General features: G+C 35.5%; 3 protein-coding genes and 1 long non-coding RNA gene across 6 annotated transcripts; 2 read left to right on the forward strand and 2 right to left on the reverse strand.

Annotated features, from left to right (window-relative positions):
- The first annotated feature begins 17 nt into the window (after positions 1-17).
- Positions 18-1,544, forward strand: LOC128175436 (uncharacterized). Its single transcript, XR_008242680.1, has 3 exons — positions 18-309; positions 1,140-1,222; positions 1,348-1,544. It is a non-coding gene; the product is annotated as an uncharacterized LOC128175436 (long non-coding RNA).
- A 2,902-nt stretch (positions 1,545-4,446) lies between these two features.
- LOC128178762 (uncharacterized) lies at positions 4,447-8,071 on the reverse strand. 2 transcript variants are annotated; one of them, XM_052846080.1, is made up of 3 exons: positions 7,872-8,071; positions 5,850-5,981; positions 4,447-5,656 (listed from the first exon to the last, which is right to left on the reverse strand). In XM_052846080.1, exons 1-3 carry the CDS (start codon positions 8,061-8,063, stop codon positions 4,757-4,759), a joined length of 1,224 nt encoding a protein of 407 aa, XP_052702040.1. In that variant the 5' UTR covers positions 8,064-8,071; the 3' UTR covers positions 4,447-4,756. The 2 variants fall into 2 exon arrangements, with proteins under 2 accessions (XP_052702040.1, XP_052702041.1); XM_052846081.1 differs by lacking the exon at positions 5,850-5,981.
- Positions 8,072-10,463: 2,392 nt separating this feature from the next.
- LOC128179096 (nuclear speckle splicing regulatory protein 1-like) lies at positions 10,464-12,483 on the forward strand. 2 transcript variants are annotated; one of them, XM_052846593.1, is made up of 2 exons: positions 10,464-10,610; positions 11,115-12,483. In XM_052846593.1, exon 2 carries the CDS (start codon positions 11,115-11,117, stop codon positions 12,279-12,281), a length of 1,167 nt encoding a protein of 388 aa, XP_052702553.1. In that variant the 5' UTR covers positions 10,464-10,610; the 3' UTR covers positions 12,282-12,483. The 2 variants fall into 2 exon arrangements, with proteins under 2 accessions (XP_052702553.1, XP_052702554.1); XM_052846594.1 differs by having other exon boundaries at positions 10,607-10,729.
- Positions 12,484-12,492: 9 nt separating this feature from the next.
- LOC128179098 (uncharacterized) lies at positions 12,493-13,908 on the reverse strand. Its single transcript, XM_052846595.1, has 2 exons — positions 13,693-13,908; positions 12,493-13,489 (listed from the first exon to the last, which is right to left on the reverse strand). Exons 1-2 carry the CDS (start codon positions 13,815-13,817, stop codon positions 12,505-12,507), a joined length of 1,110 nt encoding a protein of 369 aa, XP_052702555.1. The 5' UTR covers positions 13,818-13,908; the 3' UTR covers positions 12,493-12,504.
- Positions 13,909-15,780: the final 1,872 nt, after the last annotated feature.

Consider the following 15,780-nt stretch of genomic DNA (forward strand, 5'->3'; position numbering starts at 1 on the left):
GGCTTCATAGAGATCTTGTATACCTTATCCATCCCAATAATAGTGTCCAAGAGAGTTTATATATCCGTTACGCCTTTAGCTCCACTGTTACCTATCCTATCTATGGTTCCATATGTCTCAATCCTATCTACCATGGAACAGATGCTGCAAACAATAATGGTAAACCAGAGACTTTTAGACGATAACGATTGTCGACCACAGAGTCGCTGCCCAGTGGTTTTCCAGCTGTCTCTTCAACCACTTAGAATTCTGTTCATCTATTTTAGGACCAATTGAAGTCTTCTCGAGTCTCCTAAACATCTTGCTATGGTTCATTCTTAGCATTAGTTATGATATTTTTAAGTAAAAGAGGGATTTATTTTATTACTTTAAATAAACTTACTGTCTGCAATCAAAACGGAGTCAAATGCTTCCCCGCGAACAAGTAATTACTACTTATATTATTACACGAACTACAAATTTTAGTATAAAATCAAAGATCCAAAAATATATCTAACGTAGACTAGAAAAAGATCATCTGAAATATAATAAGGAAATGAGTCGTTCTCAGTAACAGATACACATCTATAATTGTTCTAAGTAAGTCCCAGGAAGAAGCTAAGACCAAACTGTGAGGACGTCATCAAAGTATAAGTATGTCTAACCGTGAGTTTCATGTTTCAAGTTTCAAGTTTCATGCGTTGCAAAATGTGTCTTATCGAATGACCAACAGAAGGTATTAATGATACTGTAAAGTAGGGACATGTTTGCTGAAACACCCTATATTAAATGAAGGGGGAACTTGTAAGTAACAGTAATTTTTTTCCCAACCCCATAGAATGAAAACTCGAGATAACATGCTGACGTGACCGTTAAAAGTGTTTTTTGGCGTTTTGCAATCTTGATAAATCATTACCTCAGACACACGTAGTTTTTGCAAAGAGTTACTTTCAATGTATATACTAAGTGTTCTGATTTTAAATGTCATTGTAAAAATATATTATAAAGAATTGTGTTCGTCAATATTTTTTTGGGCAAAGCGTGAAAGATATTGACGCAATAACCGGTTTGTCGCTTTCTGCAATTAAAAAACAACATTTTTTCTAAGGTTTGAAACAATTCCACTCATCTTGCTTTTAAAATATCATTGTCATATTTAGATATTTTAGGAAACCTGACGAATCAACGTGTGTTTTCTTATAAAGTGGACTTTGGATTCATGACTCATGAACACGAGCTGAAGGTCATCTTATTTCCATACACCGAATTTGAACTCGTTTGTAAACGTCTTTCTCCGACAAAATAAATCCATTACTATCCCCATGTTTACAATACCCCACAATAAAACATTCTATTTTTGTTTTACAGATAGAGCTGTATTCATCGCAAAGTCATTATGCAACATCATGACCATCCTGCTATCATGCATATTTATATGAGGTTTCTTAAAGAGAATGATACGGGGTGCACATAATTATATTGGTTTATATTATTTAACTTTATGCATAATTATGATTCTGCAATTTTCAACATTTTATCAAAATTATATAGAAAAAGAACCTCATTAAAAAAATCCAACAAATTCTTTTAGGTCAATATAATACTTGTATAGAGTAAAACAATGGCAGATTCATGGCTTGGACGTTTGGCAATATAACCTTGTGCTCTGCAGACCTACTGCATTTGTGTTATTTTCTAGTACCCTATTAAACGTGGGGTATAAATATAGCTATTACAAGGTCTAATCATGAATGACTAAAATAGTCCAGCTCGATAAGCCGTGTCCTGATAGTGATGATGTTGTTGAGGGGAATTGCGAAGATGTGTCCTGAATGTGGGTGGTGGCCACCTCGACACATGTGTCTCTTTACGGTGACTTATTACATACTGTTATAGCATATTGATACGATGTTACCACGCTTAACACCTTTCATAAATTTGATGAATTAAAGTTACCAAAGCAAGTATATTCAAGTAGGAGAACCCAGAAACGCAGTACGAAAGATACTAATATTGACTCGTTATACCTCGGTCAGCTTTTCACTTATCACAAACGCGTAGGCTCAGCTCACAAAACCATTATATTTTGTTTGAAAAAAACTCATGTATCACCTATTCCCGTTTTGTATTTCACGTTTTGTGCATTTTAACAACGCCAACAACAAGCAAAATAAATTTTGAAAAATAAAATTATATTTTTACTATCTCCATGGTCATAAAACTAAAATATAAAACCTTCAAATAATGTTTATTTGTTTATTGCCATAACAATCCAAAAAAGTTAACCAGATGTCTCTCACGTGATTGTCATGCATGGCCAGGCTTCAGCCAAAGTAACCTTGAAGTGACGTAAAATCAATGCCGACTCTTGGACTATCAGTTCGATTGCTTTGAGTTCAAGGTGACCCAAGAGAGTGCATCGTTCTAGTAATACAAAATCTGAATGCTAGTACCTCTTTATCTCAATGTGAAAAATAAGATTGTACAGGGTGTCCCAGAATATCCGATACCATTTACTCTTTGAATAACTTTCGATTAAATTTATTTTACTGAAAATCAAATGCATTTTTATAAATGTATATGATGTAAATTTTTACTGAACATATTTCACAAACATTCGATGGTTTTTAACAAATTGGGCATTGTTTTTAAGAACACAACAAATTTAAAGAGAGAGCTCCATATTACGTCATTCTTGATCAATGACGACATCAAATCGATGAGTAAAATTCCTCACAACAGCCAATGTACGGATCCAATTTTCCCTAATATTTTCACTATCTAAAGAATCTGTTTCTGGTTGCGTTGTTTTCCACATGATATTAGAATAACTGTATCTTGAATTTGCGTTTTTAGAATACAGTTTCAAAACAGAAGATGAATGCTCTCTTGTCCGATTCGTATTGAATAACATAATGCAATATTGTGACATCACAATTCATAGAAAAGCACGTTTTTCTCCAAAACATTTTGTGGAGACAAATTAAACGATTTATAACTTTATTTGAGTCACAATGTACAAGTTTTGGCCAAATATTATTTATCCAAATTACAAATGGCATCAGATATTATGGGACACCTGTCTCTATAATAAAATCAAAACGGAGATTCTACCTAAACCGATGTCTGATAATTAACGAAGGAAAAACGGTCGTTATTCGCTGTAGCGACACTACATACTAGACGATCATTCAAGCCCCGTGAGAGTCTGCTAAATTTACAACCAGGTCTTCTAGATTAAAACATTTAAGGGATGGGTTTGGTTGTTTTTCTTTCTTTTGCATGTTTTAATCTGCGTGATTCTAAAATCACGTATCTAAACTTTGTATTCTTTTTTCTTTTTGCACCCATACTAAAAGACATCGTAAATTAAGGCAAAGTGCCAATATTGTTTTTAATATGATTCAGCAGATGAAAGCAATTTGGTACTTTGAAAGACGATGGTGAGAAAAAATCCGTGACTTATTAATATTCCCGCAACAGTTTTACCCATATCAATCACTTGTTCGAAAGAACACAGAGGAACGTGACAAAATTATTCACCTGGTTACTGGTCAGGTGACACTAGTATTGAAACCCGCAAGTTAACTTCGAGAATTTTTAGTGTGTTTCTGGTTGTATATGTATCGACCATTCTGTAAGAAAAAAAACCCGCAAGTTTGCAGTAAATGCGAACTATTTGCCTTGGTTACGAAACGCTAGTGCGCTGAAGTTGCATTGTGACTTCAAATGGTATTTTTTTTCATTTTACAATCCAAACTCTCCTCGGTAAGTCTTTTAGTCCCCTTTCACAATCAACGTATTACTAAGTGAACATCAAAAATTGACCGATTTTGTTCGGCACTCGAAGCCAATTATCAGATGAACTTTAAATATACTATAATAATTATAAATTTCAAACAAATTCTCAAGGGGAACCAAAGGTATTTCACAATATCGCAACCGAGCCAAATGAATGTTGATAGTCTTACACAAATACAAGATATGTTACAGAACTGGAACCTCGTTAAATCTCGCATGCGAATAAAAATGCGTCTACAGTATTACCGGTATATGGATGGATTTGATGGTAACATCGTCGAAAACCTGCAAGTTCTGCTTGATGACCATGGGTCAACTTCATGAAATTATCTCGTTCTCATGAATAATTCATGCCCTATTCCAATTGGCTTTTTCGCATTTTCGTGAAGAAAACCTCATAAATCGCGTTAATGCTTACGCATGCATCTATAGTTTCAACAGCATGTTTTCATTAAATGATCTTTTTTATATCTCCAAAAGCTAGTTTTTTTTGTTTGTTTTGATTTTTTTTTGGTCTCATTGGTGGACTGAAAATTAATAAATATACGAATTCGAGAAAAGTTTAATAAGTTTGCCCAGAAACAGTATGCGATAGCTAAAAATGTTTACGAATATGAAAGTGATGAATCAGTTACACTCACGATTTTCGAAAAAGTACGCAATAAAATGGTTTACATGTATATTTACATGCACGATTACAATTATTATTCATTCAAATCGGTTCTAAAATAAAATTTTTGTAACATTGATTTCATTATATAAAAAATAACATTATATTCACTTTCGTACAGGTAATAGACACAGGTGACACATTTACTTCATCAAGGTGGCATGAACAGAATTAAAAATCATTAAACTGTATCCAGTACGGGACATTAGTTTAAAACATTGAGTGGAAATGTTTGAGAATTAAAACATATATTCTACGACATCAAATTTGAAACAGTTACAAATATGACATATTTTTTCCAATATTCTACATAAATATAGAGGTCTTTGAACTTTTGTCTTTGTAACCTTTTACAAAAACCGGGGCTTGAAACCAAACATACGAGGACAGAATGTCCTCTATCACGTGTTCATTCACGTGTGTACACATTGACGGTCTCGTGGAGTCGACGGTAATGTCCTCGTCGCCTCTCGCGCCACTTTGATTGCCGACGTCACTGGAAGGAGAGTTCGGTTTGCTTTTCTCGTCAACCACTGTCACGTCACTGGAGGATAGTCTAGAAGAACTGGACAGGGTGGAGATTGCACTCGCTGAATGGGATATCTCAAACGATTCTAATAAGCTTCTCGTTGAATTCTGCTCTGATTCTTCGTCCCCGGACAACGAGAGACGTGTAGAAAATTCGTCAATAGCCGACGATTCAAGCGGTTCGATTCCCGATATCTCCGCTCTTCCATCAGAACAAACAATGCTGTGGTCAGCGGGTTGTGGCTGCTTGCAGCTCAGATTGAACACGTGACGCCGACCGCGTACCGGGAGCTTAAAGATGGGTTTAGGGAGGAACCAGGCGATGCCGCTGTTTTTAGGCGCATTCACCATCACAATCATGTTTGTAGGCGACATCGACTTAGCGCCGCCCAATACATCCTGGGTTATGATTTGTCGAAAGAGAGTTTTCACAGAGTTTTTGACACTGAGACTATCAAATTCAGGATGAAGAGCTGGCATAGTGAGCAAATACGATTCCTTGGGACTAATCGGAGTAGTTCCGAACAGTATCAAAATACTGCGGATCTCGGGGCAGATATCAAACGCTTGTGAGATCATGTCAAATATTTGGTCGAGATTGCCAACAGCTTTAATGGCGTACTTAAGTTCCCTTCTGCTGGTCCGTTTGTCTGGTCGTGCCGTAACACCATTCTGTTGCTGCAAAGAGAGAGAAAAAAACCATTTTTCATTTAATATAATTGCATCTTTGTTTCTACAATAACTCTACAAGATCATATTACAAGACAAACAAAAACTACGGAATATTCGCATCTCATAGGATTTCATGTTTGATTAATTCTTATCTATTGAAGTGCATTCTTCTCTCATCAATTAGATGACAAATTACGACCAGCCTTCGGGGTGACGTGTCCTGTATCGGAAGAAGTCTTCCAATCCTATGGTCCAGCTTTGCCGTTACTACGTAACTCCGAAATATGTATTTCAACATACACGTGTTGAAAAAAGATACCCACGCTCGGACCTATCCAAACATTGAGGAAATAGCAGTTAATTGTTTCCGGGTATTATCCACGGTCTTGTTATTTCTTTATAAGAAGCTTTAAAAATACATGTATATAATACCTTGTATGCCATCGCAAATTAATTATGACGTGCATCGCATTTCTCGTATTATTTCCTTAAAATGATTATTAAAACCCCACACATCATTATAGTGGTATTTCTTTCCGGAAATCTTGAACATTTTTTCTTAGCAAATCAAGACAGATAAATATAGAACATTATTGATTAAATAATGAGAATGGGATCCTAAAAACAATGTTTAAAACCACTTATTCCTCGTTCTAAACCAAGTAATGTTTCCTTTAATGTCAAAGATTAATTAAAAAAAAAAAAAAAAAGTTTTTTTTTAAATATATGTGACATAATTCTGTAGGGTACGTCGTCTTCAAACTTGAACAATGTGTCGATGTCAATACACATCAATTTACCGTTACGTGTTTGTGTTAGTGCCGAAGTGAATTGTGTCTCTTTGGTAATATTTCAGTATTTTAATTGGGGGGGGGGGGGGGGGGGGGGGTTGCAGTTCAGTTTCTTTACCTTTATTTGTGGTTCAGGACCAATGGGTAGGAGGGGTCTTAAAGCCAGTTCAAGGTGCTAGTTTGCCTGTGACACAGACGTTTGTGACCTCACCTAATTTTTGACAGTCACCAACATTCAAATTCTGATGCTTGTCATGAAACATTTGTAAGCAATTTTACCATCTTTTGTCAAATTAAGAGAAGATTTGAACATGGGATCCTCTTGCTTTTGCATACACTGAACCTGGTAGTAATCCATATGGTGTTTATACAACTGAATGCACCATGTTCATTCACATTTGGATGTATTGACATAGAAGTTCCAATTTATATAGCATATGAATTCATAAGTGGATTTTTTATTGACAGCAACATGTACGAAATATGTGCATTTTGTTAAACATTAGCTATAACTCATGATATAAAATAATTTGAGTTTCAATATAAGTATTAATGATCCATCTTTAAACTGGGCTCAGATGTAATTGCTTATAACTAATGGCTTATAACTCAGATAGTTTTTATGTATTTTATTTTTAAGGTATGAGACCAGGGATGTACATACGTCCCTGATATGACACATCCATATTTTGACATTGATACATGTACTTTTTAATACTTTACATGTACTTTTATTTGACCTCAATATTGTTTTAAATATTAAGCAATCCAAAGGGAATGTTATTGTAACTTATTTTTTTCTTCTATAAGTGTATCGTCATTTCCATCGACATCCTGAACCAATCTGAAGTTCAACTGAACCAGAAGTACATGTATTTGTGATGTTCAGCAAAGGTCAATCATGGGATGAAACCATAGGTCAAGATCAATACATTGTTCATAACTACTTAAGTGTTAAGTGTTAACAGTTACTCTGTTTGCAAGACAAATGAATGTGTTTATTTCATATATAGCAAAAACCCATTATACTGGGTGAACATTTAGAGCCTTGGTTCAATGTTCTGAATATTATTTACTTAACTGGCAAGTGGTAAAAAAAAAAAATGTACTGTATGAACATGATGTACATTTCTCCAATGTACTGATGTTCGTACACAATGGTACATGGGTATATGACTCTTCATTCTACAGAAGTACCATAAAATATGTTCAGTTCTGGTCAAAATGTATGATTCTTACTCAGAAATGCCCTTATTTGACAGGCACTACTGTATATGTTTTGTATCATAGTCCGAAATATCTGACGTTTTCCAGGCCTATTAAAAAAAATTCTTTGTCAAGTAAAAATAGCTCAAAACTCAGAAAAAATTCATATAATTCAGACTATGCTACAGATGAATAAATAAACAGATAAATTATCAGTACATTACCGTTTCTGTATCTGTGGTTACGGAGATGTGTCTCTTAAGCTGATCTAAGACCATAGGAAGTTGTTGTCGCTGATACAGTAAATACTTTATGATTTCAACGACCAATTTTGCTCGTACTTTTGATTCTAGACCCTCATCAAACTCAAAATCATAAGTTGTCACATTATTTTTAAAACTCCCTCTGTTTGCCATGATTTAAAATACAGTAATACGGATTTGTATGCCGATCCCGATCCATGCGAAATACACATACACATCAAAGTACTGAGAGTACTATGCTAAGGGCTCATTTATGTGCATCGCCAGAGACCTATTTCGCACGCGTATTTTTGTAGAATACTAGTATTTAGACCATTGACTAGCCTAGGACGTAATTATGAACACATTTTACAACAGTGTATCTGTTCTGAGCAACTGCTATGATCCTTGCGTGAGTCTCCAAATATCAAACATCAAGTTGGAATCGATCCACAAAGAGGGTGAGGTGAAACACAATCCCCACTTAATTGAAAAAGAATCAATAATTATGGATGCACTCTGATACGTGTATCCTCACTAAATAATACCTCTTTTTATAGAAAATCAAATGGTCAATTTGCTCCTTGTTGTTTAATTGACATTATAACGGCTGCCTTTAATAAGATTTTAATAAGATTGAAATGTATCAAAATCAACGGATTTTTTTCCATGAAAAGAGGCTCACCAGAGTACATGGATCACGTCAATTTTTTCAATCGTTTGATATAATATGTTTTACGATGCTACCGTTCTGGCGAGCGCAGCAAGAATTACACATACCTTACATCATTGTCAACCTAGTGTTATTTAGGTATCAAACGAACGTCAAAGAATTTTTGAGAGAGTATTGCTCTACAATAGCTTGTATGCCAAAGGTACTAATCTTAATGGTTATGAGGTTATGATACATACAGCGCAACCCCCTACCCCGGTATCTGTTTGTGGGTGTGTAATTTCCCACTTTTAAATTTATGGTCTGACTATATGCAATATCTACATAAATTTTTTAACTGTTTATTTTTTCGTTTTATTCCTTTTTATTTAGTTCAAAATGTCCTATTGTTTATTTCCTTCCTACTCATATACTTACCTGCCTACTGTACATGCATGCACAATTAGCTTAAAAAATGGATTGATATGACATAAAGTATGGCTCTTGCTAGTATATATTTATATAATCTCTATATAAAAAAAATCAAAAACAAATCATATGTCAATGAGGCAGGTATCGCAGTCTATACTGAAATAGCTAGTACACTCATTACAGATGTTTGATCCACCTCTAAATTTATCGCAGGAAATATAGCACGAGAGCACCGTGACGTCATCCATGACTTTGTTCGTCTTTGTTTACGTTTCTCGACTCAATACGAAGTAATGGAAGCATGTAGCAAATCTTTTGAGTCTCGCCAAAGCATACACGGTACTCAAAACGTGTCTTCAAACTTTAAGACACCGTAAATTACGAGTTAAAAGTCGGCCATTTTTGACATAGCACCACGGGTGAAAACATTAGAGAGCATTATGGGACGTAGACAAAAAATTTTGTTTGATGAACTGGAGGTTTAGCTCGTTCTTTTTCCCGCGCACACTGGTTCTTAGAGCTCGCTTCGCTCGCTATTAGAAATTGATATTTGAGGCTGCATGTATATGAAAATATGTAAAGTATAGGCATTGTATTTTGGACCTGTATGTTTGCGATAAAGATACAATAGAAATTACATTTTTTTTTTTGGTTTTTGCTTACTTCTAAGACTATAATGTAATGATTTTGATTATATGTTACAAAGTTATGAACCATATTGTTCAATAAGAAGAACTTTATTCTGCAATTGTTGTTAACTTTACCATGTTCATACATATAATGAGATACATTTAAACGAGTCATCTTTTAAATGACTGTAAATAAGGCTCAACAAAAAACATCCTTTTCCATCAGAAAGTCAGTTGAAATCAACTTTTCAATAATAAGTTACTTGTGAAATTTCCCGATTTGCAGCGGCATTTAAATAACGACAGATTTAAACCAAGATTCACGTGTTTTAGGTGAATTGGCCTAATCCGCGTCACCTACAAGGAAACAAACGACAACTGATGTGCAAACAAACTCTCTACAACATACATAGAAGCATCTATAGCAACACTTTATAGAATTTATAGCATAAGCGTAAAAAATCTGGAAAAAAATCTTCGCCGAATACAAATATGTACAACACACTTGCATTCGACCAGTTAAAGCAATTACATTTATAAGATGTCGGTCTTAAATGATTGACCTAAGTCTTTATTGCACCAAGCTATATTGTACCCAAACATATCTTACAGTATATAGACCAATCTATCATCTTAAAAAACGAAATGTCCCTATACACGGTATTTGGTTGAATTGCTTGAGGATATAGCATTGTGACGGTGTTTGTGGGTACAAAATGACGTCACTGTTACGTTAATGACGACAAAAACGTCTGCAAAAACTTGCCTGTTGGATTTTCGATTTTTATCCCTGCACTTCAGTGACCAAAGTCTTCAATCAGGGGTAAATAGGTGTTAATTGAATGGTCTTGGTTTAAATCGGATTAGCTTGACATAAAGTGTACTAACTCTTGGGTGGATAAAATCGGTTTATTTCATATTAAAGCAAGGGGCTGTTTTGTTCTCTAAAGCTCTTTTACTAAAATGTCGTGGGGAATTAAAACAACTTGACATGGATATCACTTGGAGGTATGTTTTCATCTTCTAACTTTTCTAGTTGTATTTTTCAGTTTCAAGAACAAGATAACAATTCAAAATTTGTCGAAGCAAGGGAGTAAGGATTGTTAAAATTTTATCTTCGACTATTGGTATATGCTACAAAAAACCTGTTTCTTTGATTGTGAATGTTTTTATTTATTTTGTCCATTGTTGTCTATGAGTGATTTTTTTCTCTTGGAGTCCTAATTAATTTTAATCTGATATTATGTGCACAGGCCCTGGAGTCAGATGGAAAGTAAAAGATATATTGGACATTCAGTTTAAGCCCTTAATTAAGTTTTAATTCCAATTAAATTAGACGGATATTCAAAATTAATCCTTTTTAATATTACGCTTCTTTAAATCAGATGCCCTTTAGTTATAACTGTTGCTATTGAGACTTTCTGTTTGATTTCCCCGACGAACTATTTTCTTTCCTGACATCTTTTTGCGAAGCATCGAAATTGATTTCACGAGCAAGTGAATGTTTTTCAGATGCCTTTCCGGAAGCAGCTAAAGTCCAGTCAACCTCAAGCGTTTGGGAAAAACGCGCTACTACAGAAGCAGTATGAGCGACTGTACAACAGGTTAGAGAGGGAACGGAAGTCAACACAGAGAAGAATACAAGCGACAGAGGAGAAGTGTGTTCATTCTATTTACAGTTTACTTCAAGAGGCAGAGACATATGAGCAGGATAAAAGGCGTGAACAGGAAGAGGAGGAAGAAAAACGGATCAAGAAAGAAGGAAAGACTCCTGTCTTCTTTTACGAAATTGAGAATGAATATGAACCGAAACAACCGGAAACCAAAACAGTCCGTGGTCGACCAATGACGGCCTCCGTAAGTACCCGGATAAAAAGTGCAGATCGCAGAGATTTGTCCACGCGCCCCTCCTCGGCGGGACCGGCGCTATCCGTTGACCGAAGGGGATCGGTGTCCACAGCGAGTGTCGTTATAAGGGGGTCAAGTGCTGATAGATCTAACAGAAGGTCATCAAATGCAAGCTCGTGTGATTCTATTAAAAAGGACAGCAGTTTAAATTCAAGACCGTGTTCTGCTAAAACAGACGTAAATCAAGGAAAAAACTTTAAGCTTTGGCAACTCAGTCCTCAGAGGGACAATGAAAAGAAACTATCAATCAAGAACAGAGAAAGTTCTGCGAAGTCTGTGGAAGAAAATCAAGATCCAGTTGTATTGAATTCTTTTGCACGACCGAAAACAGCCGATAGGTTCCGACGTCGGACACCTGACGACGAGCTCTCGGAGTACTGGAACCGTAGAGTAGCGAGGATAATCCGAAAGTGGGATCTTAAAGACAATGAACAGTACACCAAAGACATAAGAGTCATCAGAGACATTGGGCCTCCTCCCTACAAAAGACTAGACTCAAAAACAGGGGAGGCAGAGTTAAAAACAAAAAGTTTCATTCAAAAATATTCCGGACAGTATCGCTCACTGTTGAGACCAGAAACAGCTCCAATTTTAGAGACTAGAGCAAAGAGGAACGAAAAGATAAGTAGACAAGAGATGGCTAGTATCAATGCTGACACGGCCAAATACAAGAAGAACACCAGAATGCTTCTATTGAAAAGTAGGGAAATCAAACTGTATGTAGAAAATTTGCCCGGCGTAGACAAGACACAAATCATTTTGGATACATAATCCATTTTGTAATATTTTTTTATTTCAGATATCAATTAATTTAACTGATAAATGACACTAAATATTGATAATTCATTATTTGCAACACATAAATATCAACATACTACATGTATAAGTTATTAATGTACAAGCATATTGAATTGACCAAAACATATTCTGTATTTAAAGAAGATACTGACAATGAAATAAAACATAATACATATTCAATGTTCGATGTTTTTATTTACACTGGAGGACGGCCAGTAGTCACGTGACTCATCTCTGCTCTTATAACGGTGCTTCTGCGCAGCAATCTCTTGATGGAAGTTTCCTTCCGGCGCAAGTCCGCGTGAATTGCAGCAAGCTCCGATTTGCGGATCTTGACTTTTTCTCGCTCCATTTGTTTTGTCAGATGACGTTTGTTCGGGTGAGTGTTGGCAATTCCGGGGATGAATACCCATCTGTACTTGGAAACAGTATTTTGAAGAAAGTCCCGGGTGCGTAGTGATGCCATATTTGGTGCCATTTGCATGCACGATTGGGGACGAGGACTTAATTGTCTTTCTTGACCTTCTTTTAATGTTGACGCGGAGAAGATTTCGTTTATTCGTTTCTGGAAATATTCCGCCTCTTCTTCAGCTGCAGACTTTCCTTTAGCCTCGTTTGTCTGTCCCTCAAGCCATCTATTTGTGATGTACCTGTCTTTATCAGATCTATTACTACCACCTGGGCCCTCTTTGCTTTGATCTTTGAAATTTCGCGCACTTCCAGAAATTTTGATTCGTTTTCCTTCAGGAACTGTTTTTTGAGCATCTGATCGCGAGGGTAAATCTCCAAGTGCAAATGTCACACTCCGTGTCAAAGCTATCGGTTTTCTCGTATTACTGTTGGGATTCACAGACATTATTACTCTTTCGGTTTCTTGGTGTCCGCCCTTTCGGAAACTAATCGTTGGAATCTGTGTTGGATGAAGCGACATATCTTTTATGGAATTCTTGGATGATTTTTCGTTTTCTATGGTTTCCGCAGCTTTAAGCAGAGAGAAGTGGTCAATAATACTGTTAACAGTCGTAACTTTAATCTGACTATTGGCGAAATCCAAGTCCTTTTGATATGATCGACATTTTTTTCGGTAGACACTATCTGCCATTTGATTGCGTTTTCTTGTTAGGTCCTCTGTCAGTCGACTAATTGGTCGCTGTGTTACTTGATCTGATGACGTAGGGATCCTAAATTTGATTATAAAAACACGATAATAATCAAAATCAATGACACAACACTATCAATTCAAAATATGGTGTGATTAATTATTTTCCATAAAAATATATTAAGATATATGATAAAATATACTAAAACCGATAAATATAATTATGTTTGAAGATTTTGAAATTTTTACATGAAAATAATTTAAAGAAATATATCGGAACGTTACCTGTTGACTGGTTTGTTGACGGCTTTCTCCGCCCTGTCCATACAGCTGCTACAGATACACCACTGTTCACTGCTGGCCAGGTCTTCAGCCACCGCCCCCTCACTCGTACAGTTATGGGCGTCCATGTCAAGACCCGGGTTTTTTCCTATAACAACTTCACTCTGTATGGCAAAGTTATGTACGTCCAAATTCCCGAACAATTACTTCTGAACAGACCAATAAGTTATTGAAGAATAATTTAAAAAATGCGCTATCATTTCTTTGAATGTGTCACACCATTCAATACACAGAACAAGCATTGAAGCCTCACAATGCCGTTTGTTCCATTTCGGTCGGTTTGTCATTCGATATCTAGACTTTTGAAAGTTTAATAGAGTAAGAAAGTTAAAACGGGAGGGGCGCCAAAAATGGTTAAAGAGAAACAAAGAACGTTGCAGTGCAGTGGAAACATTGTCACTGAATAACAACACAGGTGTGTGCAGTACAGATACTTCAAAGTGACGGCGGTTGTCCGTAGCTAAGTCAATGGTGTTGGATAAGGGTGCTCTAAAGTTAGAACAATTGAATTTAAAAAATAACATTCTCAAGATTAAAATCTACAATTAAATATATTTTTTTGAAAAAGACACCTTTCCGGATAACTGATCTAATGGAAAAAAACCCACTATAAATCTCTCGTATTATATAAACAGGAGATGACTTTTTACACGTGAACATTTTATTTTCTCGTAATTCTCGTAACTCGTCTGAGTAAATTTCTCATGATTGTAACTTTTAAATAGACAGATCGTTTTTATGATATTGTTTTGAGAATAAACGAATAGATCCCCATGAAATAAGAGTTCAGAAAGAAGATGGGGGGGGGGGATAAGATAGCGCAAATGCCCATTCGGTTTAGTCACGAAATACAATTTTGAATTTATTTTTTCCCAATTAAATCCATTTAAATATATTATAATACAAGTTTGCAAAAGGATAATTTCTAACTTTATTCAGTTTTTAAAATATTTAACAAACGATAACAAAATATTGCATTAGATTTTGGTGGTTTCGAACCCATAACATAAAAACCCTAGAGGTTAGATAATATCAGGTGCTCTAACCACTGAGCAATTTCAGACACAATAAAGTGTGCAGCTTAAATACTATGTGTGACTTTGGCCACGAATTTATTATTTTTTCAAAACTTTCAATTGTTGGGACACAAAATTATATTGTTAATGTATAGTGGGTCATCTCTCCACATTTTTGGTGACTGAAATCGGTTTGTTTCCCATTAGACTTTATTTAGATTATGAGAAAAAAAGTAAATGCCTTGAAGTTTAAACGTATACGCCTGTTTGAGTCAACATATTCCAAGTTTTGAACATATTTATAGGTAACAAAACAATGATATGTTAAATATATTATACAAATATTGACTGGGGTTGAGGGCAACATTGATTATATTAGCCCCCGAGGGACGAAATATTGCCCAACGCGAAGCGGAGGGCAATATTTTCGTCCCAAGGGGGCTAATATAATCAATGTTGCCCGAAAACACAGTCAACATTTGTTTTGTTATATGAAGAAACAAACCACACCAAAATTTAAGAAATTAATTGAAAACAGATCGCCGTAATTTTCTCAGCTCAACAAAGAATTCACGAATTCAATTTTGTGCAAAGTTCATTTCCAAAATATCCTCAGCATCAAACGGTCACTTGTGATATTCCGCCGACCGTAAGAATTATCAGACAGGTGTTCTACCTGATTTTACTTCACAGTAATTCGCAAATCCTTATATCCGTTATGATAGCAAACCGTTGCATTGCGCGTTCGTTGTTTACTTGCCTTGACTGACTGTCTATTATGACGTCACCTTGTTTTGGAGTCGCGAAGAATTATTTACGTCACCGTTTACGAATCAACAAATCAGAGGCGATTATTTGAAATAGAGGGAATGTTCTCTAGATATTATTCCTAGCCGGTCAATATCTAAAAAATATTGACCGGTCAATATTTTTCGGACGAGCTGATATTACAATTATTGACTATTCGTCTATATAGAGTTATATAGTGAGAATATACTACTGAATATAACAAATT

The sequence above is a fragment of the Crassostrea angulata genome, chromosome 3 (assembly GCF_025612915.1).
Source record: "Crassostrea angulata isolate pt1a10 chromosome 3, ASM2561291v2, whole genome shotgun sequence".
NCBI classification, from domain to species: Eukaryota; Metazoa; Mollusca; class Bivalvia; order Ostreida; family Ostreidae; genus Magallana; species Magallana angulata.